General features: G+C 40.9%; 2 protein-coding genes across 8 annotated transcripts in view; both read right to left on the reverse strand.

The window, feature by feature from the left end:
- NCOA7 (nuclear receptor coactivator 7) overlaps positions 1–15,114 on the reverse strand; it is a 76,565-nt gene that overhangs the window by 26,068 nt on the left and 35,383 nt on the right. Inside the window, exon 2 of one of the 7 annotated variants that reach the window (XM_065734214.1) lies at positions 5,023–5,081. The exons of the other annotated variants lie outside the window; for them this stretch is intronic. Coding sequence (XP_065590286.1) covers positions 5,023–5,065 — 43 coding nt within the window. The 5' untranslated portion in view covers positions 5,066–5,081. The remainder of the gene's footprint in view (positions 1–5,022; positions 5,082–15,114) is intronic. 7 annotated transcript variants of the gene reach the window in all.
- The window catches only part of TPD52L1 (TPD52 like 1), a 327,044-nt gene that overhangs the window by 17,732 nt on the left and 294,198 nt on the right, over positions 1–15,114 (reverse strand). The window lies entirely within an intron of this gene.

The raw sequence follows: 15,114 nt of genomic DNA on the forward strand, positions 1-15,114 counted from the left end.
TACACAGCCCCAGCTCCAGGAGCGAGGCCGAGGAGCAGAGAGACCGTGCATGGCTGCCCTGCGTGCCCACAGCCCCTCAGTGCTGCAGCTTGGCTTGGATGGGAGAGGCAAGAAGGCAGGGTCAGACTCAGCAGCCCAAGTGGCAGGGCCCTGGGGACGCTGACCCCCTGGGGGGATGATCTGCCATGCAAACCAGCAGCTCTGTGAAGAAAGCCAGGGAAGGAAGGATGAGGAAGGCAAGGCAGGGCTCCTGGCTTGCATTCAGGCTGTGCTGCAACCTTTGCTATTTCCAAAGAGTGAGTGGCAGACAGTAGGGAGAGGGCTCATATAACCAACTGTAATGTACACAAAAAGAAGGGAGGGGCCCACAAGTGGGTCACACCCAGCCCTTCTGCAGCGGGTTTCCACCTTGAGACCAGCACAGGGACTGACACAGTGCTTTCAAAATATGGAGGCCACACTCTCAGAGAGCTCCTCCAGCCTGCAGAGGCCTACACAAGCAATACTCAGCATGCTCAGCTGAGCACACCTGCAGAATTTATACCTGTTGAACATGAAGTTAAGGTTGTGCACGAATGGGAAAAATAATAATACAATTTCCAGTAGAGCCTTTGCTGTTTGGAACTAAATCTGTTTAGCTGATATCAAGATTTTGTCTTTGGAAGAATGGAGAGATGACTGACAGCTGACCACATCAGCGACCACTCAGTCACTGTGGCATAAGGAGACCACAGAACAGTATGCCAATACAGGAAACACTCTACTCTGCAGGTTCTTACCTGAGAAAGGATGTTTCTCTCTCCCTCACCTCACTCCCCTAGCAACACTTTATTTTTCAGGTACATTCAACTGTATTAGCTGCTTAAGCTTAGATTCAAAGTATCATACAGTCAAAAGTTACAACCTGTAACACTGTTGTAAGGAGATGTATAATGCAGTCCAGCTCTTGGCCGCCAGAACTAGGGATCTGTGTGTTCAGTAGAGTCCCCAACAAAACAGTGGAGCAGTACAGTAAAGTGAGCTAGATACTTACACATAGTTGAACATCCAAAACAGTACAGACAAAAGAAAAGACGAGTTGAGCTTAGAATAAATATAATGCAGTGCTTCCTTTGTCAGTAAAGGTCAATATATCCTAAAGAACCCCAGCAGTTAAACAGCTTGCTTTTTCTTTCATGTCCACTACCTATGTGCATGAACACATGCTGAATTTTGCAGCTAAAACATTAATACCAGATACAAATATAAACTTGGAATATATTTATGAACATCTTGAAAAAGCCTTTTCCTTCACACACTGGGAATGGTTACTTTCTAGGTATCATTTCCAGAGTATTATAAGCATCACTTAAATTAAGTACTTTTCCAAGAAGACAAGAGAATATTTTACTCAGTATCTTCATTTACTTTAGCTCTGATGGATTAATTTGTAAACACGACAGATTCTGGTTCTTAAAATTAAATGTTTCTATAAAGTCTAAGAAGTGTTCATGCTGTTAGTTGAATTAAAAGATTTAAGAGCTGTCACGTCACCTCCTGCCATATTCACAGTGTTGGAATTTCATAATCTTTCAGTGTTCACCAAAACAATTACCATTTCCTAAAACTGTTACATTATTAAGTGGCTTTTCCCAGATTAAAAAATGCAAAGCTGACTCCTATGCTGCCACAATGTGAAGTTCACTTCCACTCTTCCTTGAAGGACACAAGTCAGGAGACAGGAGCTCTGCGTGCTTTGAAGAGGTACAGAACTGGGAGAAGCAAATGACTTCAGTATCCACACACACATCTCAAGAGCAAGAGACTGACGCTACTAAGAGTCATTTTGAGTTTTGTCTCAAAAGTAATAGTAAAAGCTGTTGCTTTCTGCCCTTCCTTTCTCTCATGAAAAGTTTTCTTACATGTCTAACCTCCTGCAGGCAGGATGCCTGCAGCTGCTGCTCTCTTAGGTTACCACTTACAGACTCTAACTGCATAGGCTAAAATAAGCTATTATAATGTGTACCTCTGTCCTCCAAAACCACAATCTGACACTTCTTTTTCAGATTCCTTTTGGATACCATCCTTACACTGGCCCTAATCACCTGACCAAACTACATCATATCGTTTTCCAAGGTGAAAAATCTTCAGTACTCTATGGTTTTGCTTTTTCATATAAAGCTTTGAAATAATAATAATAAAAAAATCTGATTATCATTTCTCCAGTGAATCCATTACGTCTGACAAATACTGCCCTCTTCACTTACAGTACAAGCAGCTGGGCCAAGGTCGCAAACTACACTTTGCATAAAGGATTATAAAGTAGAAAAACAATATATTACTTTTCCAGTTCTCTTATCCTCTCCAGTTTCTTCTTCAGGACACCAATTTTTTTCTGACTGTCTGAAGGCAGTAGTCCCAAAGGCACCCAGTGCACACACAGGCACAATGGAGGCTAGTCAGACATATCCTCAGTAACCACATTTCTTTCAGGAATAAGTGAAGGGAAGAGATGCTGCACCTCTTCACAGGCTCTAAAATAAAAGCCACTGGCTACTTTTTGAACTAGGACATTTGCTTGGTGGTGAAGTGACTCAGAGTTCTGCCTCACAAGTTTTCCTGCATTGCACATATAATGAACACAGCATTGTACAAATATGATAGCTGTTAACCCAAATGGAATCACACAGCATTTGAAGGAAAAGGGTGGAGTGGGTGGACTGTACCTCTCTATCTTTTCAGGAAACATGTAAAATAGAAATTATGCAAAAATACTAAAATTAATCTGCAATGAGAAAAAGAATGCTAAGTGAGAACATGCAAGAAAATACACGCCTCTTAAAAATGGATAGGTATGGAATGGAAAATTTTCTGCCCTTGATATATTTATGCCTGATTCAGTTTCCTAGCAGACTGATCGTATTTCATTTTGTGACCCTGTTGGTAACCTCTGAAAAAGAGTTACCTAAGAATAATTTGGAAAGCAGCTACTGACAGAGTAAGACAAAGAGGTCAATCAGTTTCTGATCCAGAACACCTTGATGCATGATAGGAGAATTACACCTCTGCAACTATGTAAATAACTTCATAAAGAGATCAGAATAGGTCAAGAAGCATCAACAGAATCCTGGGCTGCTTATACCTGCATATGATGCATCAGTGCAACACAGACCCCAACCTGCAACTGGCTAGGATCAGTGTAAGGAGTTTTAGTACCAGCTATGACATCTGAACTGTACAATAGTTCAGCTCACATCCAGTAACACTATCAGGAATGCAGAAGTAAACAAAGAGCTGAAGGACTGACCACTTCTTATTCACTGGGTAAATAAACTCAGTAGCCTAAGAGAATAGAGGCAATAGCTCACTTGGACCAAAAGTCCATTTTACTTATTAATCTGTGTCTTAACAAAGCCTTCAGCAGCATGAAAACAGAAATCTTTTCTGTGGGCAGTTTCCTAAGCTTCAAGAGATGGTGGGTTTCTCAAGGTAAATGAGCACCATCCACAAGTCTGCCCAGTCCCTCTGCACTCCAGAGACCCGCACACTGATATATAGTGGGGTTCACTGTTGTAGGATCATTGTGCACTACAGTGCTTCCCTTTTTCTGCTTATATTTAATGTTGATTATTTTCACTGAGCATCCTGATTAATATTATCTAAAGGGTGAACAAATACACAATCCTTAGTCACCTTTTGCATACCACATAGTATGTCACAGACTTCTATACATCTTCCTTTTGTTATGCCATTTTTGATGCCAACTAATACTAGCATACTTTACACCCCTTCCTATTTCTCTCATCACAAAGGCCATCTATTTACTTTTTCCTCTTCTAATAATCTTCAAACCCTTCTTGAGATGGATGAAGAAAATCTACATGCAGTTTAATATGTAAAGGTGTCATTAATTTACACAATAACATAACAAGGGTTTCCTTAAAAATGTAAGATACTAAATATTCTTCCACATCTTTGAGTACTTCACTACCATTTTAGGACAATCCAGTCTTATATCTCTGTAAAGAAATAAAATTGTATTAGATACAGTCTAACCGAGCACAAAGCACTAAGGAGTGAAAACTTGCAAGGTCACTTGCAAGAAACTAAAAGGCAAACTCAGAGGAGAACAGTTATCACTTAGAGTAACCTAATCAGAACACTGCTTAAGAGATGACACAGATAAAGCTTCCTCTTATCAGTGAATGAGGCCCAATACCAACTATCTTGACAGAGACATAACACAATAAGTATCACTTATGTCATTATAGAGAGATGCAAGGTATTGAAGAATATGAAGGCCCTGTTTGGGCTGGTTAAGGAGGAAGAGGAGAGACAAATCAATTTATTTGAACAATTTTTTTTCATCTCTACTTTCTAAACCAACATTTTAATAACATCCAGCAATGCTGTATATGCAGAGCAGCTGAATATAGGATGAATTAACTTTGCTTCCCCAAGCAATTTTCTTCTCATTATCCTAGAACTGTCGTGCTGAACAAGCGCTGATACTGAAATCACTATATTTAATAAAGCCTTGCTTTCAGTTATTGTCAAGTGCAGGTGAACCCCAACTCCATAGGAGCTGGATGCCTATTTTGGGATACCTCCACCTAAGTGCTACCCAGAGATGACAACAGCATTCTTGGAGTAGATCCCATTCCAGCCCCATTCCCTCCATTTAGCCAAAAGGATGTAGCTGCAGCAGCTAGGGTACTAGCCCATAAAGAGATTTTCAGGTATCTGGTCAGACCCATCCTCCTGAGGAAAAAGGCAGCAAGGTAGGAAGGCAGGAAAAATTCTCTGCTCAGACTTGGGTAGTAGACTACTACCATACTACAAGAGCTAAAGAAGAAAAAAAGCAATGCAAATCAACATGCCAACACCATCTTAGGCATCTGTTCTTCAGTTCTGCTTCTCTGATAACTGCCTGCCAAGCCATCACCTTTACTTCTTTCTCTATTTCACTCTACTGAATCATATAATCATCCTCTCTTTTTCTGCTGCTGAAATCACTGGAACAAGAAGTCTGTTGTCACTCACCATGATCACATCTGTGTCCTTCAGTTAGTGAAACTTCTGCCATTGGGGAATGGCAATTCCTAGACCAACAGAAATCCAGTCACATGAAGTTTGAAATATTCACGCCCTAATAATTTTTCCTGTTTTCATTAACAATTGATTGTGGTTCAGCCCTAGCTATTTTTCAAGTAGGTCTTTTAAAGGAATTAAGAGATCAACAGAAAATACAGAGCCTCAGAACAAAGTCACAAGCATTCCAATAACTGATATAACAAAGGTTATGTCAGTTATTCTGATATATACTCCTTCTGCTATAAATGGAGATAGTATTTTCAGCCACATTTAACTAAGAATTCAGAAACTGAGATTCATGGAATATTCATATACCACAGCTTCTACATGGAAAACTGCACATATTTTCTAGGAGCTTAAATTTCTCTTACAGTTATCTGCTTCTTCCTTCACAAAGTGTGGGTTTAGGTGCTCCAGTTTAAACTGTAGGGGCACAAAGCAACGTCACGTATTACAGATGTTTACAGCTGATTACAATCTGAACATGCTGCGCTAAAATGCAAAGCAAAAGGAGAGGCAGCACAGGGAGGCATCGCTGCTCTTCTTTTGCTGGCACTTTCACATCAGGCAGAATGGAGGGGGACAGCAGGACTCACAAACCCTGCAGAGACAGCATAGGGGTACAAGAGCCTCACACAGCTTGCCGAGCCCACAGCAACTAAGTGGCTCCCATGGTTAAGATGGCAAGATGCACACCACTGCAATCACAGTTTCCTTTATGAGAATCTGTTAGAAAAGTGAGAGGAGGAGGAAAGATCTAGTGAAAAAGGTCACTGAAGTTTAGGGGAGAAAAAAAAATAGAGTATATCAGAGAGTTAGTTCATACAGTGCAATAGCCAATAGGATTAATTAGTACATTACTGTAATGAAACAGCAAGATGAAGCCAGCAGTGTTTCAGCTCTAAATCCCATCTGGAAAACAACAGGGCAGTAGCTGAAATATATTGAAGCTGAAAAGAAATGCTGAAGAGTAAAGATTGAATGAGTCTTTATAGTGCATTATATTATCTCATCAGAAAGGAAACAAGATACTGAAGCTGCTATGAACAGCAATGGCATGCAGAGGGTGTCCAGCAAAGGCAGGGGTAGTTGAAAGCTTCTGGCACTCCAGGTGTTGTCTGAAGACTCAGGTCAGGTAACTTCATATCAGACAAAACAAAACCAACTTCTGTGGGCAGAGATCACTACTTAAGAAATAGGTTGTAGGGATGTTTACAAGTGCAGAAAGCTCATAGAGAAGGCAAGTTTGTGCCATGCTGATGGAGATGGAACAAGTGCTCCCTGGATAACAGTGGATCCACATGGGTGGGGCAGCTTCTGCATCCAGCTCCTGTGAAACTCATCCTGGAGAAATGAAGAGGACTGATTCTCAGGAATGCTCTCCCGGGTACAAAGCAGCCCATTTGAAATGTGAGTATCAGAGGTCATTGGGAAGAAGGAAGGAGAGAACATTTTTCAGGTCTGACAAACAGCAGGCTTCATTGTTAAGAATATGTTAAGAATAACTTAAGACATATCAGCTGGATAGGAGAAAAAGCAAAGGACTTCCCTTTTCAGTGGCAATGAGATGTTAATTAACACTTCAAGACATCAAGCTGTTCACATCACTCAGCTGTACTTAGGAAACCATTGTCTGAGAAAACTATAGTCAACAGGTATGCTAAGGTTATCTAAATCTATCCCGGGCCACTTTAAGGAAGAAGTTTTTAAAAAGAAAACCATTTAAGACATACAAAGCTTGTTTATTACTCTTAAAGACTGAGGAAAGAAAGAATCAGATGGCAGAAAATCAGTTTTAGCAGCAAATAGGAGGGTTAACAGGAGAGCAGTAACAGATGCTATGAGGAAAAGCAGCCCTCATTAGTTTTAAAATAGAGCTTGACCAGTTTAGTCTCTATGAGAAATTAAATGAGAATTACTATCTGACAGAACTATATGGTAGTTGTTACAGCAATGAAAGAGCAGCTTCACTGACACCATGCTATTGTAAGCATGATGGAATTGCATGTCCTAAAGGCATAACTTGTCTAACCTTGCTTTTATTATCTTTTCTTACATTTTATAGAGTGTTCCAACCCACAAGCCCATTAATTTGTGAAGTTTTAGCCTGAGCAATGTTATTTCAAAATGCAACACTGTGCAAGTTGGAGATATCCTGACTACTGTATAAAAGAAGTTTTAAGTTCCTCACTTTTGGGGAGCTTAATTTTTTGGATTATAATTTAAAAAAGTAAATAGTTTCCAAGTGTTAATTGCTGCCTAACCTCCACTAGTCATCCTACTAACTCTTACTCCACCCCAACCTGTCTAATCCTTAAAGGGCAAGATGGCATTTAAACAAGCCACTGAGGACATGAGAGGGAAGAAAGTGAAACAGAGTGGGAGAGAACAAATGGATGTGAATGGAAAGGACATGAGTCTCTTGAAAAAAATAACACTGCCTCTAAAACATCCTGCTCTCCTCTTGTAGTCATGCTGAAAAAAGATCTCCTCATAGGCACTGAAAAAGCTGGGTAGAGCTGCAGGAAAAACTGAATTTTGTGCTTTTCCCCATTTGCCATACAGCAGGGTATTAGCCATCTTACAGCACTGCAATAGTGACCACAGACTTAAAAGAGAAGTCTGCATGCTGAAAACTACCAAGATGAACAACATGAGAGGGAATAAATAAATAAATTACAGCAAGCTGCTTTTCCTCTGAAAAAAATATGCATCCTCTGAGTGCATATTCTAACTTTCTTTGAAATCAGGGAAAAAAAAAAAAACCTCTACATTTTTTGTTTAATAAAGACAGCAACAAAGAATCTGGTGATTTCATGGTTAGCAGACACCTTTGGATACCTTTTTTTCCCCATTTTTCATGGGATGTGAAAGAGTTTTTCTGGCTAAATTGGTCACTTGAGTTGTCATCACAGAGACCTGCATGGAGTATACATCCTCATAGACTAGACCAAACTGCACTATATAGATGAAGTATGTCAATCTCTAAGCACGCTACAGAAATGCACGGTATTACTGAGAACCACAAGAGGAAAGCCACAGGTATCCTTAGATCAAATAAGTAAGGTTTATCTAATTTTTTGTCACTTACCTGACTAATTCTACAGACACTTGACACACGCACAAAGATCAGAACACCAATTTTATGCATATTCTATGCCCTGTTTTCATTTACTGAGGAAAATCCAGGTATGGGAAGAAAAAAAAAAATCATACTGTCATACTTCCCTGAACTTTCTCCTGCTGCTGCTACTAGCCCTCAGCTTGTAGAACCTGCCAGATACCAGCCCCGGACAAAGCATCTCTGCTTGCAGCTCACTGACTCTTGGCTGGCAACAGCAGGAGGCAGGGACTGGGACTGCTCAGCTGGACTCAGGAGGAGGAAGGGCAGCAACAACCTCACGCTGCCTTAGATGGGCTTCAGCTCCTTATGAAAATGCACCCTGGGAGGGATACAGTGAAAATCAGATCTAATTCCTGTTTTCTCATACAATGGGGGGTGTAAAAAGGGTCAGCAGTTATTTAAAGAAATCGAGGGATGAATAGAAAGAAGGTTCAGTGAACTTTTACTGCCTGATGCTGGCCACCACCACTTAATCACACAGAGCGTCAGGAGGTATGTGAATTTGAATTGAGTTGCATTCTTCTATGCCATAGTAATCCCAACCTGATGAGTCATACTGCAGACCCAACAGTCTGACAAGATGAGAAGAAACATCAGTATGGAAAGGAAAGCTGGGAGCAAAGGCATTACGAAATTAAGAAGACAAGGCCAAACTCCACTTTGTTATTAAATGCAGGTCACAGGAGTTCTATTTCTCTAAGCATTTAGGTAAACTTCCTACAGTGCGGTTGAGCACGCTCCCAGACTGGCTGTGCAGGACTGGGAGGAGCTGCCCTGCTGGCACCACATGGCCTGAAGGAGCTCACACATCAGGCTCTGTATACCAACACACTCTGCCAGTCAGGAACACCTGTACCAAATACACTTTGTACACCTTCTAGAGTTTCCACTGCTCCAGGAAGAACTGAAGGAAGGACTCGGGAGCCCAATTCTTCACCCAGGACATGACATACTGGCCACACAGCCCCACCTGCCACATGTCCCCGCAGGCACACCTGGGGCACAGACTCACAGCCTAACATGTTTCCACCTGACTTCACACATTAAGTTCCAGCAGCGTTATTTCTACTTCTCAGACCAAATTCTTCTGCTTGTGGGCAAGGTGTTCCTCCTGTGTGTGACAGTTTCTTGCAAACACCACTTAACTCAGCTTGAACATAACTTCTTGATCTTAACGCTGATCCAGAGGGACTCGAGATAATATTCTCCCTATTCCCAAACAAGCAATGCGAAACTTGTTGTTTCTCAGTCATTTGTCCACCTTATTCTTTCTAATTAGTTTCAGCAAGTCATGCTACTAGCCCAACTGCGTGAAGCTTCCTATCAGGCCCACTACTAGCTATGTTCACTTTCACTCTTCAGTTATTCCAGACTTCCTGTTTTTCTACCCAGGCAATTATAACCAAATAATTTTTTTTTCCTCTGCTACTTTAATTGTATATGAGATCTCAATTTTGGAAGATATTTTTTTTGCCCTTCCCACCCCTCTTTACATCATTTACATTAAAAGCAACTGTATGGGATCTGTTGAATCATGGCCTGAACCACTGATTGATCTCATGAGGCCAGCACTGAGTCAGCCGTAGGAGCACAGGTGAAGGCAATTCAACCTGTGTGATGGGAAGGGGTGGAGTCTGGCTCCACCTCTCCCAGACCCCATTTAAGGGCTGACCACCATTGGGGAAGGATCTCTTGTTGGAGATTGCTCCTTTGGAGTTTCCTATCATAAGCCTAGGACATGGGTGAGCATTTTCCTTTATTTTGACTGTTTCTTTCCATCACAATAATCTTTTTAACTATACCATCTGTATGATATCTTTGCTACCATACTATTTGGCATTATTCATTCTGTTAACCCTACAGCAACACAATGCACTTTACAACATAAACAGATGTGACAAAATCAAGTCTCCATAGATTAGTGCTGGTCAGAGTTGGTAAACTATCAGTAAAAACTTCAATACTTTTTTTTTTAATACATTATATCTTTCTACAATGATCATCTTAAATAAGTCCTCAGCTTTATTCTATTGTAGTATAATCACTGCAGGTACAGAAGACAAAAATCAGGCCTCACTAAAGTACCAAGCTCTAACTCAACATACACTGAAAATTCTACTTCAGATTAAGCCTACTTAACAAATAGCCTAATGATTAGAAGCCATTGTGCAAAGTGGGCTCAGTAAGTGTCCCACCTTTTTAATAATTTAAACTGTAAAATGACTTTCACTGCACTGCAAACAGCTGAAAGTGATATCAAGTACAGCTGGTAACAGGGGAGCTGCTTCTGTTGATCTGGTGCCAAAGTAAATTTCACCACATTTATAAATGATGAAAATTGCTACATCCTCTTTGTTTTATTAATTAACATCTGCTCTTGGCCAGCCATCTAGAAGGTTCAGAAGTTCTGTAACTGCACGTGCCATGCTGCTCCTATATCACCCCTACCTGAGTCATGCCAGGAAGGACAAATCATAGAAGAATCTACTGTAAGCTTTCGGACTCTGCTTTGACACCTCTTGCTCAACATACGCTATGCTGCCTCATAACATAGGCACATATTATTTTTCCCTCTTGAGACTCTTGTCATGGCGTTTAGGACTCCTACCTGCTTTGGACAAAAATCAGAGATGCAATAGGATCATGCTCTATTACAGTGATTTCCCACACACTGTAGAACCCGAGTCATATGCATTGAATGAAACAGCACAGCACATGAAAATAGAAGATGGCTTTATGATAGGAGGACTGAATGATAAGCTAGTGAGCTAGATTTTATTTTGCTGAATAAATGCGTGATGTGAGGCAAACAGACTTGAAGTTCTTCTTCATGATGCATTCCTGAATGGTGACCTCACACATGCCAACTGCTTACAATTTCAAGCAAAATCAATGGAAACTGGGAATACAACACAACTGGTAGAAAGGCAAGTTCTACTGTTATGGAGTAAACATATGAATGAAATGCAGAAGGGTGCACTCAATCCTGATTTACACCACTGTCACACTGTCTGTTTTCAGAAGGTTGCTTCCCCTTCCCCAAAGGAGAAAGTTTTACTTCCGCTGGTCCTCGGAAAAGAAAGAGGAGTAGTATTGTTGCCTGTGCTGTTTTAATGCATGAAAACAAGGGCTAAATCTATAGAGCAACATCTTATAGTGTGACATTAGAGACTGAATGCTACAAATATGTTGCAAAATTATAGAGGCAGTGAAGAACAACACAAGTGCAAATAAAGAAGTAAAGTATAAGGTTACACAGAAGAAATAATCTCTTACTGACAACTGTTCAGACATTTGGCAGTTTCTCAAGAGAAATTAACAATACTGGATACCATTAGTCTGTCTGTAATGGTGCCACCACAATGCCAGAAGCTGGGGAGAGACGATGGGAGGACTCCCTTCCGCAGAATGCTGCTCTTCCTCCTTGGCTCTGTGATGCCACCCACTGGCTACAGACAACCACACCACTTCAACTAGCTGCACGTCGCTTCAGAGTATAAATCTTCTAAATGCTCCCTCTCTACAAAGTATGGCAGGGTGTACCACCACCTCCTGTTCTCTGCAGCTTTCAGAAACTGCACTACAGCTATCCTGCTGGAGAAGAGGGATTTATCTAATCAACAGAATCGCATTTGAGTGAGGTTTCTACCATTAACACTGACATTTACAAAGGCAAACATATTCACAAGCTTCTAAGGAAGGGGCATGGTATATGAGAAACAAATTACTGTGAGATGTAATATTCCTTTCCTGTTTCACAATCAAAAATCAAGAAAGAAGCATCCATCACCATGCAAAATATGAAAGGGAGAATTATTTAGAGGACAGAGTTCTAAAGTCACCTACACTATTAAACACAACCTCGCTGGGCTCAAGGAAACTTACAGTAGGACCTCCATTAAGCCACAGAATAAATTACATATGCCTCATCATATCAACCTGCAGATAAGAATCTATAAGACTGGTGCTACACCTAATACAATTCTTTTGACTAGGAAAAAAAATCAGCATTTTGGTAAAGCACAGAAAGGATTTAGAAAAAATACTAAGTTCCATATCAGATTTTTCTTATAAAGTTCTAGACAGGTCAAAGCTAGATAACTGGAAAATAACAGCTACCAAACAACAACAACAAAGCAAACCAAGTGTTATGGTTTTATGATTTTTGTTAACTGTATTTCACATCATAACAAAATGCAAGGCACTGGGAGTTAAAGAGTTAATGCTCCAGTGCTGTGGACTGCTGAATTTCTAGGTACCTTGTTCTCAGACGAGAAGAACTACATACCCCAGAGGTCTTTGTGTTCCCATTTCCCACTCAGAAGGAAAGAAAAAACTGCACACAAGTCCTGAGACTTCCTCTTTTTGCTGTGCATCTTAGCAGTGTGTGCTCTCTAGTCTGCAGCATTAGAGTAAGGCCTTCGGTTTTGGACACTCTCTCATTTTATTTGATTTATTAGCCTCAAATCCAGTTATATTGTTTTATATTGTGTTAATAACAGGATACAAAATAAGTAAATTAGCATTTCTCCTCAGATCATTGCCACTTGTTTTGTTTTTAGGCCCATCTCCTTACCCTTTTTCCCAGGGCATGGGTCCATAGGTCCCCCTGCCCCATTAGTCACAGAATCAGGATGAACGGCCCATTTACTGTTGGCACCCAGAAAAAATGGTTAAGCATAGATATGAGGTGGAGTATCTCTGAAACACCAGGAAAGTGACAAATCAGAAAAGAAATCTTGTGAAAGAAACGAACAAAATATGAAGTATATGTACCCATTATATAAGACATGTACATGACATGATGGTCTCTCTCAGGCAGTTTCATATGTAAGTGTATCAACATTTCTAAAATAGTCTTTACATACTGACACTACAAGAAAGACATTGAGGCTCTGGAGCATGTTCAGAGGACAATGAAGCTGGTGAGAGGTCTGGAGCATAGGCCTTATGAGGAGTGGCTGAAGGAACTAGTATTGTTCAGTCTGGATAAGAGGAGGCTCAGGGGAGCCCTTAACACTCCCTACAACTACCTAAAGGGAGGTTGTAGTGAGCTGGGGATCGGCCTCTTTTCCCATGTAGTTAGCAACAGGACTAGAGGGAATGGATTCAAGTTGCCCCAGGGGAGATTCAGATAGAATGTTAGGAAATACTTCTCCAGAACAGCAGTCAGGCACTGGAATGGGCTGCCCAGCCGAGTGCTGGAGTCTCTGACCCTGGAGGTGCTCAAAAAACATTTAGATGTTGTACTGAGGGACATGGTTTAGCGGGAAATATTGGTGATTGGTAGACAGTTGGATTGAATGATCTTGGAGGTTTTTTCCAACCTCGTTGATTCTATGATTCTGACCACTACAGCAGCTAACATCTTCCAGCAGGGACCTGCTGAATTCACACTTCCTGCAGGGCTCAGCTCAGCTAGATGGACATTTTTTGTCATTATCCACACACAAGTCCACAACTACTTCAATAAGCACAGTTCACAGAGGCTGCTGTGGGACTCAGGGGAGTTCTCAGGAACTGCTCAGTCAGCACAGCAGGGCAGCAAAGGCTGCAGCTGTTAGGAGAGCTGCTATGACTGCAAACTCTTTCACAGGTTCAGCTGCAATGGAAGAAGACAGGTGTAACACATGCGGACTTAATTCCGCGGCAAACAATGTTTCAAGTGAAACTATTGCATTTTGAGACTTGAACAGGGAACACAAAGCTATTACACTCATTTCACAATCAACAATCTTCCACCTCTTTCTAAGGTTTCACTTCCACAATTTTGATGCTCCAGATGGGGAAAATTCTTTATTTAGGAGCAACAAAGCAGGCACTGAAATAACAGAGCAGTCTCTGTGTGTTTTGTCAGTTTGGTCTGTGCTCATCTCAACAGCAGAATTAAATCCTTGCATTTCTCAAAGCACTGCAGAGCTTCGCACATCTGCACAACAGCTAGTGGTGTGCTGAGTCACAATGTCAGTCCATGCAGAACATCAGAATGCTTACAAAACAAACAGGAGTAAAACCTGAGCTCGTACTGACTGCTGGATCACCAGCCAAGATCTGCAGAGCTTCCTGTTCTCCCTCCCTCCCCAGCTCAGAAGGACCCTTGCTAGAGGCACGTCATCCCTCACTGTTCCACAGCAAGCACTAACTGGAGCAAAAGGTTTTCACAGAAGTCCTGAAACACCAGAGAAACGAAACCCAGCTACTTCACACAGATCTGAACAAACTAACAAGGAACTGTTGCTTTTAGCTGAAGCATTTTGTTAGCTACACAGCAGGAGCTTATATGTTGGTGTGCCAGTGTTATAAGCTTTGTTACGTTCTTAAAACTAACATACCAACAAAACAGGAACAGTTCACAGATTCATTCCTGAAAAATTCTTCCTACTTATTTCATTTCAAAAACAGCATGGCCAGAAGGTAAGATAAAAAGCAAAGCAAGTTCCCTTTTTGTTTCCAAATTATCAATCTTATTAGATTCAAACCTGCCAAAATTTATGCCCTGGGTTGATACATTGCTGTAAACTCTTGTGTTTGCTAGCAAACGTTACTCCAAGACTCACTGTCTTTTTGGGAAGGCCTAATTGCCTCATAAAAGGCAAGCACAGATGTAGTCTGCATGTGCCAGTCCATGTGCAACAGCATTCTTACTGCTGATTCACTTCCTTCTCCTAGAGAGAAATCCTCAGAAGTCAACTATTCATTCACACTGCATGAGCAGGAAAGAATTCTGCTTCTAGGATATCTACAATTTTCTGTTGTATTCTTTCTTTCAGACACACAAACACAAAAAAGCCCTACTTCTTAAACTAAGAGTTCATTCGAAACACCAAGACAGAATTTGAAAGAAGTATTTCTTAAGTTAAACCTAAAACTGTTTATGAGTATCTAACAAATTACAATCCAGAACTACAAACGCATCT

Source organism: Cyrtonyx montezumae, unplaced genomic scaffold, assembly GCF_038088225.1.
Source record: "Cyrtonyx montezumae isolate F1298 unplaced genomic scaffold, pur_monq_1.0 scaffold_0, whole genome shotgun sequence".
NCBI classification, from domain to species: Eukaryota; Metazoa; Chordata; class Aves; order Galliformes; family Odontophoridae; genus Cyrtonyx; species Cyrtonyx montezumae.